General features: G+C 36.8%; 1 protein-coding gene across 1 annotated transcript; it reads left to right on the top strand.

Annotated features, from left to right (window-relative positions):
* Positions 1-226: 226 nt before the first annotated feature.
* Positions 227-13,757, top strand: LOC127663532 (dihydropteridine reductase-like). Its single transcript, XM_052155152.1, has 7 exons — positions 227-384; positions 570-662; positions 1,032-1,128; positions 1,908-2,048; positions 5,172-5,280; positions 5,758-5,841; positions 13,055-13,757. The coding sequence occupies exons 1-7, from the start codon at positions 298-300 to the stop codon at positions 13,155-13,157; spliced, it is 714 nt and encodes a 237-aa protein (XP_052011112.1). The 5' UTR covers positions 227-297; the 3' UTR covers positions 13,158-13,757.
* The last annotated feature ends 1,441 nt before the right edge of the window (positions 13,758-15,198 follow it).

The raw sequence follows: 15,198 nt of genomic DNA, 5'->3' as shown, positions 1-15,198 counted from the left end.
TCAAATCAAATGTTTATTTGATTAATTCATTAATTTATTTATTTATCATTTAAGTTATTATAATTGCAAATTAAGATTATTATTACCGAATTTTAACTAAACTGTTCTAAGGGTGGTTTTAATTTACTCTATGGTTCATCTTCTGTTAAGGGTGGGAAAACTCGTTTGATCCAATCATCAACCGCTACACAAGCGCTTGTGTATCCCTCCCTCTCTCTCTCTCTCTCTCTCTCTCTCTCTCTCTTCTGAGAGGATACTCATTATCTTCCCTCAAGCGTTTCACAACGGAGAAAAGCCATGGCAGCTGCGAACCGTGTCCTTGTTTACGGAGGAAAGGGGGCTCTCGGGTCGGCCTGTGTGCATTATTTTAGGTCGAAAGGCTGGGTGAGTCGAAGTGAATCTTCATTCTTATTCTATTGAAGCGACATTAAGTCTCAATGTATGTGAGTTGGCTCAAACCGACACCTGTTGAATCGACTCAGTAAAACCATTTGTTATGTGTCCATTACATGCATAGAAAACTATTTCATTTAAATGTATTTATAGCGTTTTTTTCTTTTGTGTTAAAGTGGGTTACTAGTATTGACATTGCAGCGAACGAAGAAGCGAACTCAAACATCCTGGTGAAGCTCTGCGAGTCATTCACCGATCAAGCCGCACAGGTGGGTGGAGCTAATGACCTGACGTAAACCACCGTGTGTCTGTCAACACAAGGGCTTATTAAAGGAATAGTTCATCCAAAATTAAAAATTCTCTCATAATTTATTCACCCTCATGCAGTCCCAGATGTGTATGACTTTCTTTCTTCTGTAGAACGCAATTGAAGAATATCTCAGCTCTGTAGGTCCATATAATGCAAGTGAATGACCAGAACTCAGAAACTCCAAATATCACATAAAGGCTTAAAATTATTCCATACCAGTCCAGTGGTTTAATTCATTTCTTCTGAAGTGATCCAGTCAGTTTTAGTTGATAACAGACCAAAATGTAAAAGCCAAGTAGGGTCTTATCAATGATGTGATTTGATGCAGGTGACGTCGGATGTAGCCACATTACTGGGGGAACACAAGGTAGATGCTGTCATTTGTGTGGCTGGAGGATGGGCCGGAGGAAACTGCAGCTCTAAAGGTCAGTGCATTTTATTTGACATATCACAACTCACAGGAAACTGGCAGACACACATTAACACACTATTAAGTGCTACTTACTGTACGTGTCTGGTATATATTTGGGGGGGCTTTACATTCTCAAAATCCTTCTTGGTTGCTTATTTTCATATTTGACCATATAACACAAGTGGTTCTCAATTGGTGGGTCGATATCCAAAAATGGGTTGCAGGTCTGTTCTGATAGGGTCAAGGAAACCAGGGAAAAATGCTAAATGCAAGTAATAAAATGCAACTAGCCATATGTTCATGCATTGCTAGCTAAATAAATATTATCTTTTAAAGCACTTTTCATATATTTTCATTTTATTAAACTCAGAGGCCATGCAGTGAGTCACATGGCATCCAGGTTTCTGATGCAATTCATCTGCTTATCACATGGTAACAACTAATATTAATACAAAATTTGGCCCAGTTTTTGTTCTTGTTATCATGTATCAAGTTTTCTATTTAGCCTACATTATGTTAATGTTAATTTTGCATATAGTTGAGCCTTTGCACATCATGGTAATCTTAATAATTTTCATGTTTAGTGTTAGGATCATTTTTGTTACTTACGTACGATAAACAATTTTTGTACTTTTTTGGTCGCCACTTGATGTCCAACCTAATATCTAGTTCCTCTGGTTCCTAAAGCAAAATCAGTGGAGAAACTGATATAGATATCAACATTTAATAATTTCTTCTAGTTTTGCCAGGGTGATGTCAGCCCTCTCTATTTCTTTCTGTCTGTCTCTCAAGACTTGTATAAGAATTCTGATATGATGTGGAAACAGAGTGTCTGGACCTCCACAATTTCCTGTCATCTCGCATCTCAGCATCTGAAAACAGGAGGTTTGCTGACCCTCTCTGGAGCACAGGCCTCACTGGGCGGCACTCCAGGTAAGAGAATACGTCCTTAGACTCCTGGGAAATCATGTCATCAATGGGGCAACGCATCCATTAGTACATTGAGAATTATAATATTGATTTGTAAACCGATACATTGTTTTGTGACCGCACTGAGCTTGTATTCTTGTCATATACAATGCAGAATGTCTTCTAAATGCATTTTCAGTGCATATTTTCCAGAGGAAACGTCATAATTTTTATTGTGTGAAAGTACATTTATTTCCCTGACTGGCTGAATAATTTAGTCTATTCCAAAAACAAATAAAAAATAAACCACACACTTAATTTTTACATTTTTTCTTTGAGGAAAAAATCAGTAATGGCATTCAAGGCTTTTCTTTTCAATACCATTGAAAGTGTGTATAGACTTTGATCTGGCTATTACTTACTTTGTGCTTCATTAGTTTCCCCAGTTGCCTTTCTTCCCAAAGCTTTTTAGCCCTGATTTGATGTTCAATTCATGTAGAAGTGACTATACACAATACCGCACACAACAGAGGCAGCCTCCAGCCTATTCAAAACCCCACACATCAGCAGCCCTGAAACAGCTTCTCTGATTGGCTGGGAGGCCAGGGAGGCAGAATGAGTCAGCATGTTTTTTGGAGATTGGCGCACATGTGGACTGCGTTTAGGAGTTTTTATTCCTTACCCACACAAAACTGATTTAGACAGGAAATGCCCTGCAGCGAGGAATGCTACTTTAATATGAAATGAAGGGAACCTCTAATAGGAATGTTTGATGTGACGTGAAAAATTACGGAAACTAATTTCTGATGGGGCTGTTAAGTTTTAGTATCATGGGCCAGTCACACCAAAATCTAAAAAACCTAATAAAAGCTGTCTTGGAGGCCAACATGTTGAGATTACATGACCAGCCGGTTACTACTTTATTTATTTCTGTAATTTCCATTTCCGGACTCATTGAATAAATTAAATTGGCTGAGAGTGAATATCGCATTTCTATAATGGCATCTGTAATTGACAACAGTTGCTTTTGCTTGATGCTTTTGCTTGATGCTTAATCCACACCAGTGTCTGTATGGAAGATGACTGTCATTTTGACCAGTGATACATCAACAAAAAATTACTGAGTACACATTAAGCTAGCCAAATAAATACCTTTCTAAAGTGGTTTAGGCAATGATGAAACTAGCATTAGTACTAGTATCAACGTAACGTTGTTTCTGCTGTCATTTTAAGTGTTTTAGTTAAACTTTTGATTAATTTTGTAGAACTTGTGAAAGTGATAAAAATAGTCTTCTAAAACGGTGCTCAGACTTTTTTTTTTTTATCTGGGGTTGTGATTTCAGGAATTTTAAGTTGAAATGGGATGCATGAAATCAGTTCTAAAGCTGAGATGGTAAGTCTTTGTGTAAGCTGGGTTAGACTGTAGTAAATAAGGCATTATGAAGTTCTGTCTGGGTTTTAGACATACCACAGAGCATTAAGGCATACCTCGAGGGAGGGAATATGTGATCACTCTGACCTTTACTGGTCACTCTCAAACATGAGAGGTTATTCAGTAACAATGAAACTGCCATAAAACACAGAATCCCATTGTATAAAGAACATAGAAAATAAAAATATGGACCTTCTCCACCCCTCTTTCTTATTTACTTTTTTGAATAGCTTTCATAAATTTTTCAGTGGAGAAAAAATTCTCATGACTGAAAAACGTAGCATTATCTTCCTTCTAACATCAAGCATCCTAGTTATTGATTCCAGATGCCAACCCAACAAACATCTAGAGAGTGGGAGGTGGCAGCAGAAGCATTCAAACAAATATTACAATATGTTTTGCTTTTATCTTAAAAGATTACAAAAAAATGTAATCCATTTGATATAGCCTCTTTAAATACACTGACATTCCAGATTTAGTAGAATAAAATATACATTAGTCACAGCATAGAAGAGAGCACATTGAATTAGCTAATTTTTTATTGCAAATCCCTTCTGCAAAATTCTCACACCAAATGATTATTGACTAAACCTCAAAGCAACAGCTGTTGCTGCGAGACATTGTTAGGCAAATCGTGTCTTTCGAACTCTCTCAAGAACTGTTTGTGGACATTGTTTCCCATCGTCTGGTTTATGGAGTGATTTCTGCATTTGTAGGACTCATTGGGCCTCATTCATTAATATATTTAATATATTTAACAACTTTCATGAATATATGAGTAATATGCACACAACATGGACCTTACTGAAAACGTTTTGCACTTCCCAGATTTTTTAGTAAAACTGAATTTATAATAAAATTGGCATATTTTATAGATTTCTATTTTTAATAAAAAATAAAAATTGTGTAATTGTGTTCTAAATTTTTAGAGGTGAAATTAGCTGTAAATATTCAGATTATAAAATGATAGCCGAAGAAGAAATTCAATATAGAATTCAATACAGAAAATAGGCCAGAGGTTAAATTTCCGGGTTCCACAGGGAAAAGAGGGTATCAGAAAAGTAGATCGGAGCATTCTGGCCTCAGTTTTGTTAATTGCCAAATGTCTAGAATTAAAATTTGTGAAATTCAAATTTAAAACTCTAAAATATGCCATGAAAATGTTTGTTTTGTTAAATGCCACATGTCTAAATTTCATATGTACATTTAAATCTTTGTGGAATTAATCTATCTCCTTAGAAAAGACACATAACATTTCTAAGCAGAGTTGAGAAAAAAACTTTGAAGAAATAAATGCAAGCATCAACCAAACATTTCTAATTAAGTATATGGTTTAAAAAGAAAACAAGCCTTTTTTTTTTACTAATTGATGTTATTTTTCAGATTTACTTGACATTTAAGTATTAGTTAAATTTTTTTATTTTAAATTATTTAATTTAACTTCTGTCAAAAAGTTTGTCTTAAAGAAAACAAAGCCTTCTGATGTCATATGCATGATTTACACATGGTCAGGAGTAGGTGTAAATTTTGTTTGTGCCAAATAACATTTGGAAACTTTCATGAAACTAAAAATTTTGAACAGAACTGCTTTACGAACAATTTACACAAATATTTGTTCTGCTCCTGTTTCAAAAATTAGGCCCACTGTGAGAGGAGGGCTCTCCATTGACTAATTAACTCCATCTCTGATTTTCTCTGTTTCTCTCTGGCTGTAGGTATGGTTGGGTACGGCATGGCTAAAGCTGCAGTCCATCAGTTGTGCAAGAGTCTGGCTGGTGAGGACAGTGGTCTTCCGTCTGGAGCTGTTGCTGTGGCCATCCTTCCGTAAGAAAATTAAGTTAAAAAAGTACTAAAGAATTCAGAAAGGGCTGTAGAATGACTGTTCATTTGAGAACAGCTTAAAAATAAAGTTTGTAATTTCTGCGCCACTTACATCACCAAAGGGAATTCCGTGACCATGGACTGTTTTCAAAAAGGTTTCTTGAACATTATAGCATAAGTAGCCTATTTCAAAAGACTAGTCCATATTGGGTTGCGTTTTTGTGAACATCTTATGTGCATTTTTATTATCCTATGTATATGTTAAATACTGTATAGATGCTCTTCGTTTTAACCGGTGAATGAGTTTCTGCAGTCATTTGTATTCTAAGGGACCTGCATGTCACAGGTTTGAATGCTGTCTGTTTGCATTTGCTCAACATATATGGTGTGAGTGTTTTCAAAAGGGCAGGATGTTGGTAAGCTAACGTTTCACACAATTATCTCCCACCAAGATAACAACATTATGACATTATCCTCCAGGGTTACCTTGGATACACCAATGAACAGGAAATTCATGCCTGATGCAGATTTTGGGAGCTGGACACCGCTGGAATATATCGCAGAGTGAGTACAAATTTCTCAGATCCACCAGATTCCATTAAGTCTGCTGATAATACAATAATTAGCAGATTGGACCTGTTTGGAAAATAGAAAAAAGCCTCATCAATTGGATAAAATATAAAGTGGCCATATTTCACCAGAAGAGGGCAATGGTGTTCTTCCACAAATATAGATGATTTCTGCTGCATGTCATTCAGGAAGATCTGATTATTATGATATAGATATTATTTTTTCAAACCTGTTTGTAATGAATTACTGCATGAATTTCTAAATTTGTATGTAATGAACAGAATATTTCCCTGCCAAACTCCCTCTTGGTAGAAATGTTTTATATCTGGTCTTAAAAAAGTCTTCCTAGGTAATTTTGTGATTAACATTTTTATTGATTCCACAGAAGACACAAAAAAAAGCAAAACCTATATACATGGAATCAACATTTAACATTGAATCGTCACCACTACCCCTCCCAATCCCCAACCTGACCACCAATAATGGTCATATGAACATGTTCACACAGAAATTAATAAATTAATTAATAATATAAAAAAATAAAAAAAACATTATATATATATATATATATATATATATATATATATATATATATATATATCACACACATCCAGAGCTAAACCTCTCTCTCTGCTACTTCTCCCCGAGGACCTTCCAAGAACGCCAACCACTTGCCCCACTTCCCAACAAACAAATCCAAAATACCCAGTCTACTAAATATCATTTCCACATATGCTGCCACCCTCCCCATCTCTATGCTCCACTTCTGAAATGGGGGTGATTTAGCTGACTTCCATCCCCTCAAAATAATCTGTTTGCAACCATCACACTTGTCTGGACCCAGTTCTTTATGTTTTTGTTCCCCCATATCGATGACCTCCCCATCACCAAAAACACAGAGTCTGGGGCAAAATAAAATCTGGGTGCCCAACACGTCACACACAACACACTGAACCTTCATCCAAAACCCTGGGATCTCAACACACCACCAAAAAACATGGGCTATGTCGCCATCCTCCGATTGCCATCACCAGCAGGTGTGTCTTTAATACAGAGCCTATACAATTTAGAGGGTGTCCAATAGAATCGATGTATAATCTTGAATTGCATAAGGTGCACCCTTGCATCTCTGATGCAGACTTGATGTTTTTTTTAAATCCTAGCCCATACTCCTTCCTCCAATACCAAGTTTAAATCTGTCTCCCATAATCTGTTGATAGAAGTTAAAGCCCTATCCCCCAGACTCTGAATTAGCAGTGAGTAATACACTGATGCCTCATGACCTTTTCCAAAAACAGTAATGACCCCTCCCAGAGTATTGTGGGGGTATGCTACTCCCAAAAATAGTACAGAGCAGGTGGCACAGCTGTAAATACCTAAAAAACTATGATCTAGGATGCTTACCATTCCAAATGAAGAACTTTGCTATGCTATGAAATTGCTTGAATAAGAGTGGGGGACATCTATAGGAAGAGACTGTAGCAAGTAGTTGAAATACAATTCGTTTTAATAACATTAACCTGCCCAATCATAGATGAAATTAAAGAAGCTCACCTGCTCACATCGCTTGAAAACCTTTTTATTAAGCGGTCAAAATGAACTCAATCACACACATTTTCTGGGAATAAAATGCTCAAATTCTTCATGGCCAGTTTGGGCCACTGGAGGGCTCTCAGCTGGAAGGCCGTTAGTGGACAGTACACTGTCAGAGCCATAGCTTTGTATTTAGATCAATTGACTCTGTAACCTGAGAATTTAGAGAAGGAATTAATAATCCTTTAGAGGCAAGGCATAGATCTAATGGAGTCAGAGATGAATAATAAAATATAATCTGCGTAAAGCAAAAGCTTATGCTCACCTCCCGCCACCACCCCTGGAAAATTATCCTCCTTTCTTATTGCGGCTTCTAATAGTTCCAGGGCAAGCCAGAACAATAATGGGGAAAGAGGGCAACCCTGCCGGGTGCCCCTATCCAGGGTAAAATAATATGAAATTAATCAATTTGTTTCAACCGCTGCTACCGGATGTCTATTAAGTAACTTAATCCATCCAATAAGTGTTTCCAAAATCTTAAAAAGATAAACCCATTCTACCATATCAAATGCCTTTTCAGTGTCAAGTGAGATGGCAGTGACCAGAGTCTGATCATTCGCCACTGACCATATGATATTGATGAAACGCCTAATGTTATCATAAGAGCTGCGGCCCCGAATAAACCCCACCTGATCTATATGTATAAGAGATGTCATAACTTAAATGTATTTTTAATATTTTTACTGTAATTACTTAATTATTGGACTGTAATTCTTGCACTCGCTTTGATCTTTTGATCCTTTTTATGAATCAGACTGATCCGGGCTTGTGTCATGGTTGGTGGAAGCTTTCCATTCTTTATTGATTCTGTATAAACTTCTAAAAGTGGAGCCAGTTCTGTAGCATAAGATCTAAAAAAGCAGCAAAACCATCTGGCCCTGGACCCTTTAATTACCTCGCCAAGCTCCTCCAAGGTTATCTCAGAATCAAGAGAATTATTTGCTCAGTCATCAGTTTAGGAGTTCTAATGGTTCCACAAAGTATCTAATATCTTCATCAGTAGACGAAGACATGGAATTATAGAGATCAAGATTTATTTAAAAGCATTATTAATATCAATGGCTGAGTTAAATGTTTCACCACCAGCAAATTTCACTGAGGGAATGGTAGAAAAATACTCTGCTTTATGTATCTAGCCAAAAGCTTCCCTACGTTGTCCCCTACTCAAAGTGTGACTTTCTTGCCCTGAATAGCCAAAACTCTAACTTCCGTGACAAAATATTATTACATCTGTATTTCAATCGGGTCAGTTATTTCAATCGAGGCCAACAAATGACATTTGGCTCATCAGCTCTGCCACAGCACTTTTAATATTCCGTTCAAACTCCACGATTTCTCGTGCTTTGGATTTTTTGATGAATGAGGCATACTGTATGATCCTCGCAAGCCACACCCACAGAGGATACCGAGGACCATTTGGTCTCAATAAACATTGATTTCAGCCTTTAACATTTGTTGAAATTCAGGATTTTGGAAAAGGGATACATTAAAGCACTGACTTTATGATTTATTTTTCTCTGTATGTGGCAACACCTCTCAACTCACCAGGGCATGGTCTGAGACATCTAAGATATTTCCAATTGAGCAATCAACAATAGATGAAATGAGGGTCTTGGATATATAAAAAAATCTATTCTAGAATAACTCTCATGCTCAGGAATTACAACATTTTTGACGTTGTTTTGTCGATAACAATTATCCAAATCCTCCAGTTTTTCCCAAACGCGTTTTAAATCTATCTTGTCACTAGCGGATTAGTGATCCGTCTCTCGACGTCCGACAATCTTGTAAACAGCTCAGAGAATTTTGTCTCACTGGAAGTAATCGATCGACGTATTACAGCAAGATCCTCCAAGTCTGCAATGAATTTCATCACCATTGCCGACACATTCATCAATTTATGCCAGATTTCTTTTAGTTCACCATCAGGATTGAGTCCAGGGCTTTCAGCCTGTTGCTCCGGGGAATTGGCCCAAGCATGTAAGTGTCTTTTAATCAGGGTGTATCGAAGCTCACCGGTTTATGACACATAGTTATAAAATTAGCAAAGTACGCAAAGCTCGCCGTTCACACGTCCGCTCCTCACATGGCGTCACGTGACTCTCGATTTGGTCATTTGAGCTTTAAAGCCAAAGGCAATTGTAAAAGCCTCTTAGCAGCAAACATATGGTGTTTAAATTATTAAATTAGATCAAATTTATGTAAATTATGTCAAGTATGTATAAAAGAGCAGGCCTTTTAGAGAAACGCATGCATTTACATGCAGTGCAATTGGAAATACCAGTGTGACATATTAACATGAATGTCTCTCAATAAAAACACAAAACTGAACATGATGGACATTTTCACAGCTATTTAATTATGCATTATCCCATGAGCAAGAATACTGTTGCACTGAATATCAGAGTTTCACAGGTAATCATTTCAGCAGCACTATTTCGAGTGTGATATTGCTTTCATAAAACAGTTCTATAAGCAATATCAAGTAACTTACATTTTAGACACAATATGACTCGTTGTTTTGTCAGTTTTTGCCCCACCACTAATGAAAATATTTCCAAACTATGCCATAGCAGGATCAACTGATTGTGTCTGGAATGCCGCAATCACATACACGCAGAGTGATACAAACAGTAAAGCATGTTAGCACTGTTATACTACATTTCAGCAATCTTGGAATTACACTTATCCAACCAAACAGTAAAAATAAATGTGTTTAATAAGAAATATGACAAATGATCAAATGAGTAAATAAAATACCTCTACTTATTACAGGCTTACTTTTACTCATTTTATTCCTTTCAAAGTAATTTTGTTTTGAGGTTTAGAGACAGAGTAATTGTACTTTTCTTGCAAATCTCTGTGCCTGGCTGTCGCCACTGTGGCCAAATCTCCCCTGCCAGTCTGGACAGATTAGAATGTGGATTTGTTGCAACTCCATAATCCCAGACGATCTGAAGCAAAACCTGCTGGATTAGAGAAACACATGGAGTAGTATAAATAGTCTTTGTGTAAGGGGTAATTAATGTGTAGCCTCTCAATTCATTGTTCACTGTAAAAAATTGTTAGATCAGATAAAAATGTACTTGATGTGGTAAGATTTACTGTAAATTAATTGATATTATTATTTAGTAAAAAAATTATGATGTAAGATATTATATTATATCATAGTATATTATTTAATATGACTGAAAATATTATTAAAATATAATATTTTAATATACACTGGTGGCCAAAAATTGGAATAATGTACAGATTTTGCTCTTATGAAAGAAATTGGTCATTTTATTCACCAAAGTGGCATTCAACTGATCACAATGTGTAGTCAGGACATTAATAACATGAACAATTACTATAACAATAAATAAAAAATAAAAAATTCAGAACTTCTTAAACTACTTCAAAGAGTTCTCATCAAACAAATTCTCCGTACAGCAATGACAGCTTTGCAGATCCGGGGCATTCTAGCTGTCAGTTTGTCCAGATACTCAGGTGACATTTCAACCCACACTTCCTGTAGCACTTGTCATCGATGTGGCTGTCTTGTCGGGCACTTCTCACACACATTACAGTCTAGCTGATCCCAAAAAAGCTCAGTGGGGTTAAGATCCATAACACTCTTTTCTAATTATCTATTGTCCAATGTCTGTGTTTCTTTGCCCACTCTTACCTTTTCTTTTGTGGCTTTTTCTTTAAAATTCTTCCCATAAGGCCTGCACCCCTGAGTCTTCTCTTTACTGTTGTACATGAAAATGGTGTTGAGCAGGTAGAATTCAATGAAGTTGTCAGATGAGGACATGTGAGGCGTCTATTTCTCAAACTAGAGACTCTGATGTACTTATCCTCTTGTTTAGTTGTACATCTGCCTTCCACATCTCTTTCTGTCCTTGTTAGAGCCAGTTGTCCTTTGTCTTTGAAGACTGTAGTGTACACATTTGTATGAAATCATGAAAATGGCCATTTCAAGCATTGTATAGTCTTCATTCCTCAAAACATTTATTGACTGATGAGTTTCTAGAGAGTTTTTTTTTTTTACCATATTGACCTTAAGACATGCCAGTCTATTCCATACTGTGGCAACACAAAAACAAACACAAATACAATGTTAAGCTTCATTTAATGATCCAAATGGCTTTCAGCTGTGTTTGATATAATGGCAAGTGATTTTCTAGTACCAAATTAGCAATTTAGCATGATTACTCAAGGATAAGGTGTTGGAGTATTGGCTGGAAATGGGGCCTGTATAGATTTGATCAAAAATGATTTTTTTCAAATAGTGATGCTGCTTTTTATACATCAGTAATGCCTGACTATACATTGCGATCAGTTAAATGCCACTTTGGTGAATTAAAGTACCAATTTCCTTTCCGAAACTGTACATTATTCCAAACTTTTGGCCGCCAGTGTATTACTAGAACATAGATGGCTTAAAATCTAATAAACATGAACTAAAAGGCACAAATCTTTGATTATAATGAGGTCTTTAAAAGGATGTTCTGAGTTCAATACAAGTTCAGCTCAGTCGACAGCATGTGTAGCAGCATAAAGTTGATTATCACAAAAAATTAAATAATAATAATTTGTCCTCCCTTGATTATTTAAAAAAAATACAATGAAATCACAGCTGGAGTTAGGCACTTAGTGGAAGTGAATGGGGCCATAAACATTAAAATACACAATGTTTCAAAAGCACAGCCACAAGACGTAAAACATTATACATGTTAACATGATTTTAGTGTAATGCAATGGATTACAGAGTTACCATTGTTACGTAGTCATTGCAACTAAGTGGTAATATTGGACATAACTTTGGACAGAAAGGGTTAGTAAGCATTAGTATCACACCAAAAGACATGTTAACATGAAAAATGATTACATCTTGGGGTTATACTTTTGAAACAATGTACGTTTTAATATTTATGGACTGCCCCATTTACTTCCATTGTAAGTGCCTTATTGTAATCACAATTTTTGCTTTTATATTTATTTATTTTACATAAGTGTGAAAAGTTGAAATTATTTTTAAAACATTAATAATAATAATAATAATAATAATAATAATAATGATGATGCCCATAAACAAAAATTTATTTATATGTGCACATACTCTTTTCCAGGAATAGAGATAAAAAATGTTTTTATGATTTACACTGCTCTCATTTTGTCCAATCAGATGCTCTCTAGCCCCTCAATGTCTCCCACTCCAACTTCCTGTTTCAATAAGAAATACTTCAATGTTTCAACAGAAAATACATCAACAAAAACTGCGCTTATCATGCCAATACACTGGGACTTTAAGCCACAATGCACATTTTACATTTTACAGTGTAAACGAGAACAACAGGGTCAGTACAGTAGCTAAAATTGCTACTGTGTCTCCAGAATGTTCAGAAGTCGACAAACTTGGTTCCGTATAACATATCTATCTTTTTCTCATCCTTTGCACATCTCACTCTTTCTCTGTCTGTCGCCACCTTTCTCCAGCTCTTATTTTCTCCTCCACGTCTGCATCCATCCATCTCTGTTATCATTGCCTCGCTTTCTCTCTCCATCTCTCCACCATCATTTTACACCTGTCCCTCATTCTCACTCTGTCTCTCTCTCTGTGTTCCAGAACCTTCTACAGCTGGGCCACTGGGTCAGAGCGGCCAGCCTCAGGCAGCCTCATACAACTGGTGACGACTGGGGGGAAAACAGAGGCTTCGCTGGCCCAATAAAGGCTGAACAGAGGAAATCAATTACAGAGAAAAATAGCGAAGGAGAGCATTGTTTACCAATATACTGTGCAGCAGAGGAAAGAGTTAAAAAAAGGACAGAAAATGAGAGATGTGGCACTTTCATTAATACAGCCTTATTGTGAAAACACAGCACAGTGGCCAAAGTATTAACCTACATATTTTATATTGATTCAGTCTCATGTGCTTTACATTACTCAAGCAGAATATATTTGATAAGTGTAATTTCCCTGCTGAAACAACAACAACAAAAAACAGCTTAAAACAGCCAAAGTTGTTTTGCTGGTCTTCAGTTTGTCTCGTTTTGGCACATTTTAGCTGGTCAGGCTGTGAGACCAGCTAAAGACCAACTTAGCTAGGCTAGGAGACCAGCAGCTTAAACCAGCTAAGACCAGCAAACCAGCAGGGGTGTCTTAATAAAAGGTGTGCCGCTGTCGTTTTTAAAACGTTAAGTCCAACTTTTCAGAAGTGGCCTCAGCTTGTGTTTGTGTGAGTGTGTATGTTTACTGGTTGAAATGAGGTCATGATGCTGCTTATTGTGTGTAGACCATACTTGCACAATAAAGACTATTAAAAATATGATTGTTTTATTTGTCCCTTGGCATGCTCAACAACAGCTATCAATAAAAGTATTACAGCAATAAATTCAAAGATATTGCAGAAATAATATGGAACTGAAAAGAGAAAAATTGACTACTTGTTTTCTTTGTGTGTTGAACTTTAACTGAACGTGAAGTGCCAGTTCAAAAGCAGAAGGGATTTTCATTGAATAATTACTTAAATCTATGCCTGTTTCTCAAACAAAGCTATCATATGCCTTCTGAAGACCTGAAATATAGCTCAGAAGTCATATGGACTACTTTTATGTTGTTGGGTTTTTTTTCCCCCAGTGCTTGACAGTCACGGTCACGAAGCATAAACTGTCATTGTATTGAAAAGATTTGCAAATACTCCTCACAAAAAGCGGGATTCGAATCAGCTTCAGCTGGCGGGCCCGCTAAAGAGGCTAATGCCGAGTTTACACTATATGATTTTCACGCCGAATGTTTTGTGGAGATCGGCTACAAAAGCCTGAAATTATTGGCAAATCGGAGCTTGCTCCCATAAGTGATGATTGCAATGTATGAACTATCAAATACATGATTTGAGAGAAGCGCAGTCATGTCACCATTGTCAGCAGCAACGCGATGCTAAAAATCTGGACCTGTCTGCGATTCCAAATCATGCAATGTGAAATATGGTTTGACTGAAAACAACTGCAGCTTGACCTACAGCCAATGAGAGAGCAAGAAACGGGCACGAGATGTTTCAGTGGGAGGAGTCCTGATGTACATGCAACAGAACATCAAATAGCATGGCTGCGATATCAAGAAAGTCTCATTGGACCGAAGAAATGGAGGAAGAATTTGTGGAACATTGACAGGAGCACCAGTGCCTATTTGCTGTTTCCTCTCCAACACTTCCCTGGAGAAAGGGAAGTGTTGGAGAGAAATTGCCAATTCTCTTGGACAGTCAAGTAAGCAAATAGGTAGATTTATCTGTAGGAGGTACTTTTTCATATTGTAACCAATAAAATATATGATTAAAAACATACACCTCATATTCTGAAATGCATAACGTATGATCATCATTTGTTTACATATCTCGTATCACTTCTTGTGTGTATTCTGTTGTGAGACGTAATTTTGAGTCCAGGCAGAGTCGTCGGGGATTCGTCAACTGTAAAATGTCTTGTAATATCTTCACCCCGTCACAGTTTCATTGTGTAATTTCAAAATGCTACGACTTCAGTGACAAGACAGTTGTGTAATATGAACGGTACCACGATCAGCCATGAATGCTACAGTCTCTAGCGTCAGTCGCTAGTGTGCCTCTTGAGGCCTGGAGAGTGAGGTTTACACACAACGCACAGCTACCACGTACCACCTAGCTCCCTTTACACATACAGGTTTTGGTACAACAAGATGGTTTGTACATTTTTTTTAACTGTTCCTTTAAAGGGATAGTTCACCAAAAAATGAAA

This window comes from Xyrauchen texanus, chromosome 23, assembly GCF_025860055.1.
Source record: "Xyrauchen texanus isolate HMW12.3.18 chromosome 23, RBS_HiC_50CHRs, whole genome shotgun sequence".
Classification (NCBI taxonomy): Eukaryota; Metazoa; Chordata; class Actinopteri; order Cypriniformes; family Catostomidae; genus Xyrauchen; species Xyrauchen texanus.
Note: the sequence above shows the minus strand (reverse complement) of the source record. Positions and strands in the feature narration are given on the sequence as shown.

What these genes read in the sequence shown, in the direction of transcription:
- LOC127663532 (XM_052155152.1), top strand. Translation starts at nt 298, where the DNA reads ATGGCAGCTGCGAACCGTGTCCTTGTTTACGGAGGAAAGGGGGCTCTC. An exon ending in AGGAAACTGCAGCTCTAAAG is followed by an intron (nt 1,129 to 1,907) that starts GTCAGTGCATTT and finishes CTGTCTCTCAAG; the next exon opens with ACTTGTATAAGAATTCTGAT. An exon ending in CCGCTGGAATATATCGCAGA is followed by an intron (nt 5,842 to 13,054) that starts GTGAGTACAAAT and finishes TCTGTGTTCCAG; the next exon opens with AACCTTCTACAGCTGGGCCA.